This window comes from Scyliorhinus canicula, chromosome 20 (genome assembly GCF_902713615.1).
Source record: "Scyliorhinus canicula chromosome 20, sScyCan1.1, whole genome shotgun sequence".
Taxonomy (NCBI): Eukaryota; Metazoa; Chordata; class Chondrichthyes; order Carcharhiniformes; family Scyliorhinidae; genus Scyliorhinus; species Scyliorhinus canicula.
Window position 1 is genome coordinate 18,509,262 of NC_052165.1, and position 15,210 is coordinate 18,524,471.

At 51.6% G+C, this 15,210-nt stretch overlaps 1 protein-coding gene across 1 annotated transcript in view; it reads left to right on the forward strand.

Annotated features, from left to right (window-relative positions):
• Positions 1-15,210, forward strand: part of otogl (otogelin-like) — a 200,793-nt gene that overhangs the window by 134,793 nt on the left and 50,790 nt on the right. The window contains exons 37-39 of the mRNA XM_038781368.1: positions 1,229-1,346; positions 11,421-11,500; positions 12,664-13,550. Coding sequence (XP_038637296.1) covers positions 1,229-1,346; positions 11,421-11,500; positions 12,664-13,550 — 1,085 coding nt within the window. The remainder of the gene's footprint in view (positions 1-1,228; positions 1,347-11,420; positions 11,501-12,663; positions 13,551-15,210) is intronic.

Consider the following 15,210-nt stretch of genomic DNA (forward strand, 5'->3'; position numbering starts at 1 on the left):
GACCTATCCTCGAATCCCTTCTCTTCCTTGTCTACATCTTTTCTGGGTAATATAATTCACAGGCTTGTGAACTTCCACAAATACGTTGACTGCTTCCCTGTACTTTACACTGTCTCTGTCTTATCGGACTGCTTGTCCGAACTTGAGCAAGCTGCAAATTCATTCAGCTAAACTTCTTTAATTCCCAAACGTTGCTCCATGTACCCCGACACCAATCGAGCAGCAGCCATCGTTTTGGGATAATCCAGTCTGTTTGTAACCTCGGTTTCCTACTCACCCTAGAGTTGAGCTTCTAACCTTATATCCTCTCCCTCAAAGACTGTTTCCTTCTATCTCTGTAATATTGTCCACCTCTGACCCATTACAGCTTATTTCCTGCTGTAATGTCTCACCCATGTTTTTATTTAGCTCCAGACTTGATTACTATGGTCTGGATTCTCTGGTCCTCCAACCATGTGATTCTCGGCGGTGCTGCGTTCGCTGGCGGCGGGATTCAATGTTCCCGTGCTTGCAATTCCCGTCGAAGCCACCGCACACCACCGGGAAACCTGTGGGTGGAGGTTCGCTGCGGCGGCAAACGGGAATCGCAACGGACGGAGGATTCTGGCCTACATTGCTCTGTTCACGTATTCCGTGCTCATACATTTCATTGTAATCGCTGCTGCCTATATTCTAACCTCCATTGGTTCCAATCATCACTTATATTCTCGCTGGTCGACCTTAACTCCCACACACCAATGCCTCAAATTTGGAATCCGATTCCTTATGTTAAAATTCTGTCATGGCCTTACCCCTTCTTATATCTATAACCTGCTCCAATCCGTCAACACCTCTGTCTTCTCCTTTCTAGTGAATGACATGATAGTGCTGCTCCTATTTCCTTTTAAACATCGGTCTATTTATGGGAGGAGAGTAAAGCCCCCACCTTCCCACTTGGAACTCTGTTTGTTGCGTTTCAGGTTCAGAGCTGGCCTCCCTCTTTCTGTCTTGCCGAATATCCCACCCCCATTGCTGTTCTTCTGGCTCCTCCAGGCTCCTGGGAAACTGTTTATAATGACTGTATTTTAAAGCGGCAGTGATAAAACACAAGAGGAAAGTATATTATCTGCCAGCAATTCGGTTTACTACTTTACGAATGAAACAGTCATTTTGGGGTTTCCCGGATATTTTAAAGTATTAAATCATGCTACAGGTTAATAATGCAAGATATCCTATCATTTTCTTTCAGAAAGCAGCAAAGTTATACCGTACAGAACAATGTGTGAATATAGATACGAGGCCTGCGCCAATCCTTGCATCAAAACGTGCAGTGACCCTCATGCAATTGCCTGCAACTTTCTATCACCGTAAGTGTCTGTAAATTTTGTAAACTTGAAACATGCAGATGTTCATAATCTTTATTTGTATTTACGTAGTTGAATGCAACACAACCCATTTTGTATTACAGGATGTTTGTGGTTAATATATAATTCTCTCGTCACTTTGAAAAGATAACCTACATCCCATGTTTCTCTGGTCCAAGAGGACAGGGAGCATCCTTTTGTCATCAGGATTGAGATTCCCGTGTGGCAGCTGAAGACATGGGGCGGGATTCTCCCGTAACTGGCTGGATGGCCTGACGCCAGCGGCAAGAACGGCGTGAATCACTCCGGCGTCGGGCCGACCGGATGGTGCAGGAATCCTCATGCAGGCTAGGCTGGTGCCAGAGGGGTTGGAGGCACGCCAACCGGCGGCGAAGGGCCAGCGTGAGTTGGCGCATGCGCAGGACCGTCTGCGTGGTTCTGTGCATGCGCAGACCGGCCGGAGTGTTTCCTGCGCATGCGCAGGGGGGTTCTTCTCTGCGCCGGCCATGGCGGAGCCCTACAGAGGCCGGCGCGGAAGGAAAGCGTGCCCCCATGGCACAGGCCCACCCGCAGATTGGTGGGCCCCGATCACAGGCCAGGCCACTGTGGCCCCCCCCTCCCCCCCCGGCCGGGGCCGGATTCCCCCGCGCCCCCAACCCCTCCCCCGAGGACACACCTAGCCGGCCTACAAGCCAGGTCCCGCCGTGATAGACCATGTCCATTTCACGCTGGCCAGGAAACGACGGCTGCTTGGCCCATCGGGGCCTGGAGAATTGCCGAGGGGGCCGCCGCCAACAGCCAGCGCCGGCCCTAGGGTTGCTGGCGCCCCGGGCAAGCTGAACTTCGGCGCCCTTGGGGGGGCGGGGCAGAAGGGGAGGCGGGGGGGCAGACCCGAGGAGGGGGCGGGGGGGGCGGACCCGAGGGGGGGGCGGGGGGGGCGGACCCGAGGGCGGGGCGGACCGAGGGCGGGGCGGGGGGCGGACCCGAGGGGGGGCGGGGGGGGGACCGAGGGGGGGGGGCGGGGGGAGCGGACCGAGCGGGGGAGCGGACCGAGCCGGGGGGGCCGCCCTGGGGGAGGGCGGCCACCGCGCATGCGCTGCTTGGCACTGGCCCAACTGCGCATGCGCGGGACCCGAGTCTCTGGCGCCCCCTAGCACATGGCGCCCCGGGCGACTGCCCGAGTTGCCGGTGCCTTGAGCCGGCCCCACCAACAGCCCCCAACCGGCGCAGCATACATCCTGCCACTGCCCGGAAACTGGCGCCAGAGAATACGGCAGCTGGCTTCGGAGCAGCGGGGCGGGATTCCCGGGCGGGATTTCCCCCCCCCCCCCCCACCCCCAAGCCCCCCCGGGGATTCTCCGACCTGGCCCATAGAGTTATGCAGCACAGAAAAGGCCCTTCGGCCCATCGGGTCTGCGCCAGTCAAAAACAACCACTTAACCATTCCAATCCCATTTTCCAGCACTTGGCCCAGAGCCTTGTGTGCCCTGAGATCACAAGTGCACATCCAAATACTTTTAAAAATGTTTTGAATGTCTCTGCCTCCACCATCTTTTCAGACAGTGAGCTCCAAACTCCCACCAGCTTCTGGGTAAAAAAGATTTTTCTCATATCACCTCTAAACCTCCTGCCCCTTACCTTAAATCTATGTCCTGTGGTCATTGACCCCCACCACCAAGGGGAAAGGTTTGTTCCTGTCTGTGGCTGCCAATGTTGGGGCAATTCAAATTGGAGATACTCAAAAGGGGAGAATGGGAGGAGCACTGAGAACCTCTTCCTGGTTTCAAGGCGAGGGCCATGCGGAATTGGGTGAACGTTGGGGAGGGAACAGGGACTTTCAAAAACCGTGACCCAAATTGGGGCTAGCAAGGTGGGAAAGTCTAGACAAGGAGTCCTGTCTCGATAATACCAGCAGATCAGAGCTAAATTGAAGTTTGGGACCTCAGGTTCGTAATCTCTGGATTATTACCCGAAACAGGTGCAATTTAGCCTAGGAGAAACAGATGAGGGAGGTGACCACATAATGGGAAGAGGTCTGCGAAAGTGGGGCATCATTTCACGAGACTCTAGGAGTACGCCGCGCCTCGGGGCTGGGGGCACTGTGGTGTAGCTGTCCGGATCGCGTGAGCCAGCCGAAGGGGGGGAACTATTTTGCGGGCTGGGTCCGCGAGCGGCATCTACCATGAAGCTCGGCGCGGCCACTGCAGGACGCCGCCGTGCGCATGCGCAGCCACGGACTAGGCAATTCTCCGGGCCATATTGGCAGCTAGAGCTGGGATCTCTACGCTGCCTGGCTGCTACCCTCCCACCCCTCCTGGAACGGAGAATTGGTGGCTTTTTCACACCGATTTTTCCATAGTGAAACGCCACCATTTGCACACTGGGATGGGGACACAGTCTCCAGAATGGAGAATCCAGCCCCCTATCTCTGTAAACACTCCCGCCAGACAACCCCCTGAGATCTGAGTGCTCCTAATACCGCTCTTCTGAGCATCTCCAATTTTAATTGTTCCGCTATTGACCTCAATACCTTCAGCTGCCAAGGCCGCAAGCTCTGGAAATCCCTCCCGAAATCTCTCTGCCCCTCTATCGCTCTTTCATTCTTTAAGACACTGCTTATGGGTGGCACGGTAGCACAGTGATCAGCACTGTTGCTTCACAGCACCAGGGAGCCAGGTTTGATTCCCGGCTTGAGTCACTGCCTGTACGGAGTCTGCTTGTTTTCCTCGTGTCAGCGTGGGTTTCCTCCGGGTGCTCCGGTTTCCTTCCACAAGTCCCGAAAGAGGCGCTTGTTAGGTGAATTGGACATTTTGAATTCTTCCTCTGTGGACCCGAACAGGCGCCGGAGTGTGGCGACTAGGAGATTTTCACAGTAGATTAATTGCAGTGTTAATGTAAACCTACTTGTGACACCAATAAAGTTTATTTTAAAACCTGGGGCGATTGTGAGACGCGATTGGGCGGAGAATCGGTTCTGACGCCAAATTCATGGCGGGCGCCGTTTTCATGCCAAATCGCAATGCTTCGTCGCCTTGACAGTGGTGTAAATGCGTTTCACTCCATAAGAACTCTAAGCGCTGTCGGCATATCATTAGCGGGCCTCACCCAGTATTCTCCAGGACATCTGCGATTTTCCGCTTCCACTGGGGCCCAATCCCGACGCCGAGGATCACTTGTGCTTTAAAAAATCGTGAAACAGGCGCCATGAGGAGGAAAGAGACGGTATGGAAAGTGCCAAACATCGCCATAGTTAGTGCGCTAACAGTTGTGCCGCTGGCCGGGAGGCTTCTGTCAGGACCAAGGGATGGCCAGGAGGTGGGTTGCGGGGGCGGGTTGGACGGGCATGGAACACCATTGCCACAGCCTGCAAGGCAGCTGTGCACGCCGCTGACGGATCACCATGAACCTCGTGCCACGCGTCATATGGGTCCCTCCCCAGGCCACCCCCTCTAGGTGCCCTCTGCCCCAGCCGACCCATCAGCGGGATGCACATGCTCCAGCGCAACCAGTCCTCCATCTTGTTGTCTGGGATGGTGTGCGTGGGGAATGCAGTGTGTATACGCGGCTACAGCTTGTCACCCTCCTGAACGGCAATTGCGAATCCAGCACCGTTTCACATTGAAATCGATTGTGTTCCACGTGGCGCCCGTGCTAGCCCTCCGATGGTCGTTGAATTAGTCCAGATCCGGAGCCAGTTTTGCTGTCGTGAACGTCCACGAACCCTGCCCTGGCGTCAACCCTTCGCCTCAGGAACGGAGAATCCCGCACCTGGTTCGTTGATGAAGCTTTTGACCATTTGCCCTAATATTTCCCTGTGTAGCTCGGTGTGAAAATGTTGTTTGAGAATGTTCCTGTGAAATGCCTCAGCCTGTTTTACCATGCTGAAGACGGCACATAAATGCACATTGTTATTGTAGTTAAAGAAATTGTGCTCTAGGTCCAACAGGCAAAGGACAAACTGAAAGATGTAAAGTAATTAAATCTGGAGTAAGAAATAATAAGCATGTGAGTACAACATTAGAGCAGAAGGAAAGGTTAGAGCAGAAGGGCAGGATAGAGCTGAAGGGCAGGATAGAGCAGAAGGGCAGGTTAGACCAGAAGCGCAAGATAGAGCTGAAGGGCAGGATAGAGCAGAAGGGCAGGTTAGAGCAGAAGGGCAGGATAGAGCAGAAGGACAGGATAGAGCTGAAGGGCAGGATAGAGCAGAAGGGCAGGATAGAGCAGAAGGACAGGACAGAGCAGAAGGGCAGGATAGAGCAGGACAGGATAGAGCAGAAGGACAGGACAGAGCAGAAGGGCAGGATACAGCAGAAGGACAGGATAGAGCAGAAGGACAGGTTAGAGCAGAAGGACAGGTTAGAGCAGAAGGACAGGTTAGAGCAGAAGGGCAGGATAGAGCAGAAGGGCAGGATAGAGCAGAAGGGCAGGATAGAGCAGAAGGACAGGTTAGAGCAGAAGGACAGGATAAAGCAGAAGGACAGGATAGAGCAGAAGGGTAGGATAGAGCAGAAGGACAGGATAGAGCAGAAGGGCAGGATAGAGCAGAAGGACAGGTTAGAGCAGTAGGACAGGTTAGAGCAGAAGGACAGGTTAGAGCAGAAGGACAGGATAGAGCAGAAGGACAGGATAGAGCAGAAGGACAGGTTAGAGCAGAAGGCAGGATAGAGCAGAAGGACAGGTTAGAGCAGACAGACTGGTTAGAGCAGACAGACTGGTTAGAGCAGACAGACTGGTTAGAGCTGACAGACAGATTAGACTGGAACTACAGATTAGCATGTGTGGCCCAGATGAGTTTGTTTTACACAAAGGAAGGTGCATCGCAGGCAGAAATTTGACTCGGATGTTATAACATTGTAACGGCTATACTGAGACATGGCTGAAAAATGATGAATTATTGTTTCTCCTCACGCAACTAATAGTGAACAAAGGCAGACTTTCATCTCTTCCCATGACGAGGTTTTCCCTGGAAACGGTCACTATCCTGTTGCCGGAGGCTTATTGGGGGGCAACCTGCCTCAAGCCTGGCTAAATGTGGAATGGTGCAGGAGTGTACCCCACTCTTACTGCTTGGCCGCCATTGGCATGTGTTGGAATGATTGTGGGGTGCGTAGGGGGTGGGAGGATGGAATGGTAACTGATATAGCTGTGAGAGAAACATAGAATGGCCAGTTAACAGGTCTCCAACAGGACTGCTGCTCAAGGATGGCAACTTGGCCACGTCACTGAGGTTATCATTGATGGTAACATGTCATGGTGGTGGGGAGACATCATTGTGTTCTTCTCCCCGTACCTTGTCCCTCAATTTTACCAACACTCCCATCTCCAAAGGGCTGGTAAAATTCAGCCCTCCATCAGAAGATACACAGAGGAAGTTAATTGAGTTGTGATTTTTAATATAAAGCCATCCTTAAAATTCTACCCTAACAGTTTATGCTGACCATTTAACCTTTACCCTGTGCTAGATGAAAGTGCAAATTATTTATCCTCAGGTGCTGACGAGCTACCTGGCAAAAGCTCTATAATCAACTCACCCCTCAAACATTCCCGCTGGGATTCAGCGGACTGAAGTTAAAGTTCACTAGACCAGTGTTCTTCAAACTTTTTTTCCGGGGACCCATTTTTACCAACCGGCCAACCATCGGGACCTAACCGGGCTGACCTTCGGGACCCACGCCGGCCAACCTTCGCGACCCACACCGGCCGACCTGCGCGACCCACCATTTTCTCTTACCTTGTTTGCTGCTGATAAAAATGGAGGAAATGGTTTTGGGTCCCTTTGGCCCTCGTACACGCTCCTCCAATGGAAACTGTTGGATGAAGGTGAAGCCTTCCGGTGTCGGAAAGTATGGAGTCTGCATCTGTCCAAAAGTTCTGCATTATTTTCTGTAAAATCTTATTAAATAAACCCCCCCGAACTTGTAAAAAAAAAATAAAATGAATAAAATAAATGAAAAAAAAAATTAAATAAACAAAATAAATGAATAAACCCCTTTGTACATGTTAAAAAAAATGAATAAAATAAATGAAAAAAATAAAAATTAAATGAATAAAATAAATGAATAAAATGAATAAAACCCCTCCGAACTTGTAAAACAGAAAGCTGCCACCATTTTAAAAAAATAGCGGCCGCACTGCGCATGCGCGTCCAATCTAACCAGCGAAGCCCACATCCCATAAATTAATTTTTTTTAAATGTACTAGATGGCACCCTGGCAAGATCTCTCAGATGTGTACGGAATATTCAGATTTGGATCTTGCCCAACGAGGCTCAGATCCAAATCGCGCCGGGCAGAGCAAGCCGGATGACTTGCCCGAGGTTTTCGTGCCTGGCACGGAACCCAATTTGGCATGCACATGATTCACCCGTTGCTCCCGGATCCGCGCAGGGCGCAACGGGGTCGCAGAATCATATCCTCCATCTGCACTTCTAACCTTGAAAATCACCACCTCATCTCCAACCTCAGTTTGCTCAAGTCCTTGAGCTGGTACATCTGTACTTGTATCTCCTGCAATATGATCGGTGAGCATTTCTGTTTCTAACTGGAATTTGTTGCCTCACCACTAGGTGGCGCACTTTGTTACCGTAGTGAGTCACTGATGCAGCAGACCGACCAATGCTGGCAGAGTTTCCATGTTCAAGTCTAAGTGACAGAAGTGGCTAAAATTTATTGCAGCTCACTCAAATATAAATCCAATCACCCAATATTCTCCTAACTGATTACAAATGTCAGTTTAAAAAAAACACCACAGAACAAGCAAAATCTCGTTCAAGCAGAACACGGCAGCGATAGAAATCTGAGATATCAATAGAAAATGTCGGAAACACGCAGCACCTCAGGGATGTGTCGACCTGCTACTTTGGCCGATATTACCGCTCCCTTTCTAATCGGGCCTGAATGGCGACGGAGTTGGAAAATCCTGCGAGAGGCCCAAATCATGTCGACGTGATGCGATTGTCCCAGCCAGTGACGTAACGGGATTCCCGATGTTTAATGTTGGGAAGTCTATTGTGATAAATTTGAACCTAATTATCAGGTCTCTGTGCCAGATAACCCCGTCCTATTACATTATCCCCTCTCATCCCGACGTGAATTCTGATTGATCTTCCATGGCGTGCATCTGGTGGGCAATCCCATCGGTGGAGCTCAGTCGAGTGCATCGCTCAGGCAGGAAAGGTTAATGCCCAGACACTGGAGGGGTGTTGCATGAGGGGGTTGTGGGGGAGGGGGGGGGGGGTGCTGGCGGGAGGGGGGGGGGGGGGGGGGCTGTGGGGAAGTGTGTGAGTGTTCTATTGTTACTGGAATGGCCTTTAAAAATGGCTTCCCGATCTTGAAGAAACCAAAATTGCTAGCGGGTCGACCTCAATCACGTGCCGGTGTGGTGTTGTGGGACCCGTCCCTGGGATTTTCTTTTCTCTCTCAGTTCCCAACGATACAGCGAAGAAAGTGGAGTGCTTTCCCCGCCTGCTGCCATACTCTGCAAAATAACACCCGGAAAATTCCGCTCATTAACTCTGTTTCTTTCCCCACAGGTGCTGTCAGATCTGCTGAACCCAGCATTTCCTGGTTTCATTTTAAACTAAATATTGTATTTAATTAAAAAATGTACCCTTTATTTTTTTATATGACAAAGAGTAATAATTAATTGAACCATTACATTGCCAATGAGAACCATTGCTAGGATTAATGGTGAATTGTCAATCTTAGCATTGCTGCTGTGGGGAAGTGCTGAGCAGAAATAACGGTGGGAATTGTAACCTCTAAAAAAAGGTCAGGTTTGGGTTGTGCTGAAGTCTGTTTCTAGGTTGAAACCCACCTCAGAGCTGCCCATTTCCAGCTTTAGCTGAGTCCAGAAGGAGGGCGAGCTGCCAACCATCTCCAAGGAGATAGTTTAGAATGTTAAATCTGATAAAGGGGCCACACATGGTAATGTTATTCACTGTTAACTTCAATGTCTGTTGGTCAAGCAAGGAAATGGGGGGAATTCAGGAGGTAAACGTCTCACATTTACTTCCTGGATCCAGGTGCCTGCTTCAGGTGTCTCTGCAATCAGGCACCTCCTGATGATCTTCCCTTTGAGGTCTCCAATCCCTTCGGCCCAGTCTCCGAGTTCCGTTTGCCCCAGCCCCGATGCAACTGACCCATTCTCCAGGCCTGTGATTTCCTCACCAAGGATCTGGGACGAAATTCCCCCCTACCCGGCGGGGCGGGGGGTCCCGGCATAGCGGAGTGGCGCCAACCACTCCGGCGTCGGGCCTTTCCAAAGGTGCAGAATTTTCCGCACCTTTAGGGGCTAGGCCAACGCCGGAGTGGTTCCCGCTCCACCGACTGGCGCCAATGGACTTTGACGCTACGCCGGCCGGCGTCGGGGCTGGCCGAAAGGCCTTCGCCGGTCGGTGTGAGTCCGCGCATGAGCTGGAGTGTCAGCGGCCGCTGACGTCATCACCGGCGCATGCGCAGTAGGGGCGGTCTCTTCCACCTCCGACATAGTGGAGGCCGTGGCGGCAGCAGAAGAAAAAGAGTGCCCCCACGGCACTGGCCTGGCCGCCGATCGGTGGGCCCCGATCGCAGGCCAGGCCACCGTGGGGGCACCCACCCCCCGGGATCCGATAGCCCCACGCCCCCCCCAGGAACCCGGGGGCCCGCTCCCGCCGCCAATCCCGCCGGCACAGAGGTGGTTTAAACCACATCGGCGGGATTGGCCTGTCAGTAGTGGGACTTTGGCCCATCGCGGGCCGGAGAATCGCCGCGGGGAGCACGCCGATTGGCGCGTGGGGCACGCCGACCGGTGGGCCGTGATTCCCGCTCCCGCCGATTCCCGGGTGGCGGAGAATTCCGGCCACGGCAGGAGCGGGATTTACGCCGGCCCCGGGCAATTCCCCGACCCTGCAGTGGGTCGGAGAATTCCGCCCCTGATCACCCCCACAGGCTTTTAACTACCCCTCCATGAGACCTCCAACCTCGCCCTGAGCCCAGATCAACGGCTTTCTCTTAATCAAATCCCCCTGCAATCAGCTCCCCAAAGAATCCCTACGGTGCAGAGGAAGCCATTCAGCCCATCGAGTCTGCACTGATCCTCTAAAAGAGCACTCTACCTAGGCCCCACACTCTATCCCCATAACCTTGATCATGGCCAATCTACCTAATCTATAGATCTTTGGACATTAAGGGACAATTTAGCATGGTTAATCCACATTTTGCATGGCCAATCCCGCCGATGTGGTTTAAACCACCTCTGTGCCGGCGGGATTGGCGGCGTGAGCGGGCCCCCGGGGTCCTGGGGGGGGGCGTGGGGCAATCGGATCCCAGGGGCTGGTTTAGCTCACTCGGCTAAATCGCTGGCTTTTAAAGCAGACCAAGCAGGCCAGCAGCACGGTTCAATTCCCGTACCAGCCTCCCCGAACAGGCGCCGGAATGTGGTGACTAGGGGCTTTTCACAGTAACTTAATTGAAGCCTACTCGTGACAATAGGCGATTTTCATTTTCATTCATTTCATTTCATAACCTGCACATCATTGGACCAAGGGAGGAAATTGGAGCACCCGGAGGAAACCCACACAGACAGTCACCCAAGGCTGGACGCGAACCCAGGTCCCTGGCGCTGTGAGGCAGCAGTGTTACCCATCTCTCCATCATGGTCAAATCCCCCTCTCCCTTCCTATTGAACCCTCTCTGATTTCCCCCCCCACCTCCACCATCCCATTCATACACCTCCTCAGTCTGGGCCCACTGTTACCTGTCCAGGCTGCCTGAGCAACAGGAGGCCCATTGGAATTTATTGGTGAACCTCCATTGCATGTGGGGGATCTAAAATAGTGGATATCCTTGTCAACCTGCTTCCTGCAGGTTAGTTAAATAAAGCCACTTTGAAATTGCCTTTCCATAGAAGAGAAATTTGCTCGAGACATTGCTCTGTACTGGATAGTGATTGGGGGAGACCTGTAAACAGATTACATGCCTGCTGAATCAGCCAGAGTTGATGAATGGCTCAGAGACAACAAGGAGAACTTGGGACGAAATAAAAAGACCTCATGTCCCCGAGGAAGCAGAAATAACCTTTCTTATTTTCCTCGCTCAGGGTAGAAGGATGCATGGCCCATTGCCCAAAGAACATGCTTCTTGATGAAGTCACACACAGATGCGTTTACCTGGAGGACTGTGAGTGTCTCAGTTTGTTAACTTTCAAGTTTTTATAAATACTCCTTCTTTATTGTTGGCCAAGTTGAGAGAAGAACAAGCCGGAGAAACGTTGCAGCCGTAAATATTCACCATTTCGTGGTCAGTTATTTTGTGGCTTAACATTCGTGCTTCGGAAATTTCTGCCTGCCCTTACCTCCGATTTCATTGAAGGTGTTCGCATCTCCAACGTCACCTTTGCTTTGTCGCTTCGCGTGCAGGATACAAAAACAGCAGTTATTATTTTTCTTATGGTGTAGTTAATACAAGGGATTCTGATCAGTGAAATTATACTGTTAAATATCACATTATGCAGATGTACTAAATTCAGTAGTTTCTTGTGTTAATGTCCCTGACTCCAGAAGTACACATTTAATCAGTCAAAGCCTATCCTAAGGCCCTAGATTCATAACCAGAATGTGGTGAAGAACAACAGAATTTAGCTTCTCCTTCTGACAATGTGCGAAGGGAAATTATGGGCCATTTTCCAATCCTCCTCCGATCTCCCCCCTCTCCCTCCCCCCACCCCACGTGTGCTTCGCGGTGGTGAGCTGGCCTGCCATCTAGCAGCAGGGCCTTCCTTTCCCACCAGTGTGTATGGATTTTTCTGTGGCTCGCACCCTCCGCCGGGAACCTGCCCCTGGATGGAAACGGGTGGGTGGGGTGGGGTCACCGTTGGCTGAACCAGAAGACCCCGCCAGCGGGGAGGGCCGGAAAATGCCGGTCAATGTCAACTTCAAGCAAAAGCAGCAGAAGAAAGGTAAAGTGGGTGGCACAGTAACACAGTGGTTAGCACTGTGGCTTCACAGCTCCAGGGTCCCAGGTTCGATTCCTGGCTTGGGCCACTGTCTGTGCGGAGTCTGCACCTTCTCCCCGTGTCTGCGTGGGTTTCGTCCAGGTGCTCCGGTTTCCTCCCACAGTCCAACTATGTGCAGGTTAGGCGGATTGGCTGTGCTAAGTTGCCCTTAGTGTCCAAAAAGGTTAGATTGGGTTACTGGGATACGGTGGAGGGTGCTCTTTCCAAGGGCGGGTGCAGACTCGATGGGCTGAATGGTCTCCTTTTGCATTGTAAATTCGATTCTCACAGGTTGAAATTGAAGTCCATGTCTCTGTGAATGACACCTTAATTGTTCATTTTCTGACAGGTATCAATGTCACTGCAACAGATTTACCTCACCTGGAGCAGACAACAACATCTGTGACAGCAACGGCAGCGTACAGTTCACCCACAACAGTATTGACTCCAACAGCAGGACAATCAACAGCTGCTATGACAGACCAATATACAAGCACGGCATCAACCACACTGGCTGCTGCGCCAACTCTTACAACAGTCACCGCTATATCCCCAGTAACCACCTCTGCATTAACTTACACAACATCTTTCACACCAACAGGACTTCCAGTTTTAAGTTCTGCAAGGACTACTACAACCTCTGTTGGAAGTATCAGAACAACAATTGCTACAGCAGTGGTTACAGTCCAACCTGGATCTCCCGTGTACACAACTGAAAAAACGTTGCCTTCCACAAGTGGAACTTTAAGCAGCGTTCTTTCAACCATGGCCACCACCAACAGATCTGAAGGGATTGCTCACTCAACACAAGGTCCAGAATCTACTGCTCAGCCAGCTATATTAGAGACCCAGTACAGTACATCCACTGGAAGTGCTGAAAGCACAACATTGCAACGGACAACTGTGGGAAAGGCGGAAACATCGACAAGGGAGGTCGCAAGACATTCTGTTACGCCAGTGACAACAACCAGAACTACCTTGACTCCAGAGATTAGTGTCATAACTGGGACAGCACAAAGGACACAATCGACAGCAATTTCTGCCTCGTCAACAAGCGTTCCGGAGAAAACCACATCAGAAGCATCCTCTGCATCACAGACGTTCCCTTCTAACCTGACTTCGCCTACTGCAGCTGCAACCAGTCCTCAACCTGAAACTGCGTTTCCATTTGGTATCTCAACGGTACCTTCCTATTCTCAAACTACAGCTCCATCAGTGACACCACCACAATGCATAGTAGGATCAGTTTAACCTGTTTTCCTCCTTAAACAGAAAGTAAAAAAATGACATATAGAAATTCCAGAATTAATGTTAATATTGGACAATCTATTTAAGCTTGTAATTTCATGTTAAAAGCTTGTTAATACATCATATTGTTTCATCCATTCTCTACTGCATTTACTTTTTATATCTTTGTGTCTTGCACTTCATTATCATAACCTATCCCATGATTCGTAATCCACCCAACCAGTTATCCATCATTCAGACATTCTAGGTTTTGGCCTTTTTGTAACTGCCACTATCAACATTACTTAAACTTCTACAGTGGAGGATATATCCCAGGCAGTGTCAGCATCCTCAGATGTAAATGACCTAATCCGGGGTGGCAAATTTGACGCCAGTCAAAAATGGCATTCATAATAATAATTTAATCATCTTTATCAGTGTCACAAGTTGGCTTACGTTACACAAGCAATTAAGTTACTGTGAAAATCCCCTAGTTGCCACATTCCGGCACCTGTTCGGGTACACTGAGGGAGAATTCAGAATGTCCAATTCACCTAACAGCACGGGCGCGATTCTTCGCTGCCCACGACGGGTCGGAGAATAGCGGGAGGGCGTCTCCGACATTTTTCCCGCCCTCCTGCTATTCTCCCCCCACCACGGCCGCTCCACGACACGAATCGCTGCTCACCGTTTTTTACGGCGAACAGCAATTCTCCCCAGGCTAATGGGCCGAGTTCCCAGGCCTTTACGGCCGTTTTTACGGCAGCAAACACACCTGCTTGCTGCCGTCGTAAAAACGGCCGCAACATGCCCGTTCTGGGCATCTAGGGCCCCGATTGGCACGGCAGTACCACGGCCGTGGTACGGACACACTCCTTCTCCCTCCGCCGTCCCACAGGATCAGTCCACGGGGCGGCTGAGGGAGATGACGGCCCCGCGCATGCACGGGTTGGAGCCGTCCAATCCGCGCAGGCTGACGTCATTGTGCGCGTCAGCCGGCGTGACGCTTGGCGCGCGGACTTAGCGACGGTCGCTAAGGCCACGATGCCGTGGTTCATGGGGCCCCGCTGCTAGCCCCGTCCGGGGGGGAGAATCGGGTCCCGGGAGGGGGCGCGGAGGCTGCCGTGAAACACGGCCAGTTTTCACGGCAGCCTTTACGACTCGCCGCATTTGCGGAGAATCGCGCCCCACGTTTTTCAGGTCTTGTGAGAGGAAACCGGAGCACCCAGAGGAAACCCACGCAGACTCCGCACAGACAGTGACCCAAGCCGGTATTCGAACCCAGGTCCCTAGTGCTGAAAAGCAGGATCACTAAACCAACCCAACACATTCTCTGCATTAGCTGCCCAGTAATGACATCAAGTTCAGCAATACTAAGCCCCCTGATTGACTGCTATATGAATCCTTGGGGGTCTTGCCCACCCATATAAAGGATGACATCAAATCCTCAACACTCCCAAAAGATTTAGGCAGGAAAACTGGCAGACGCCGGAACACAAACATAAATCGAGGTGTAGAATGTTCATCTTAATCGACTGGACCCTGCCTGCCAAGGAGAGGGGAAGGTTATCCCACCTTTGTAGATCGGCCTTGACTCTACTTACCACACTAGTGTAATTCAGTTTATGAAGTTTGGCCCAATCCCAAGCCACTTGGACCCCCAGATCTC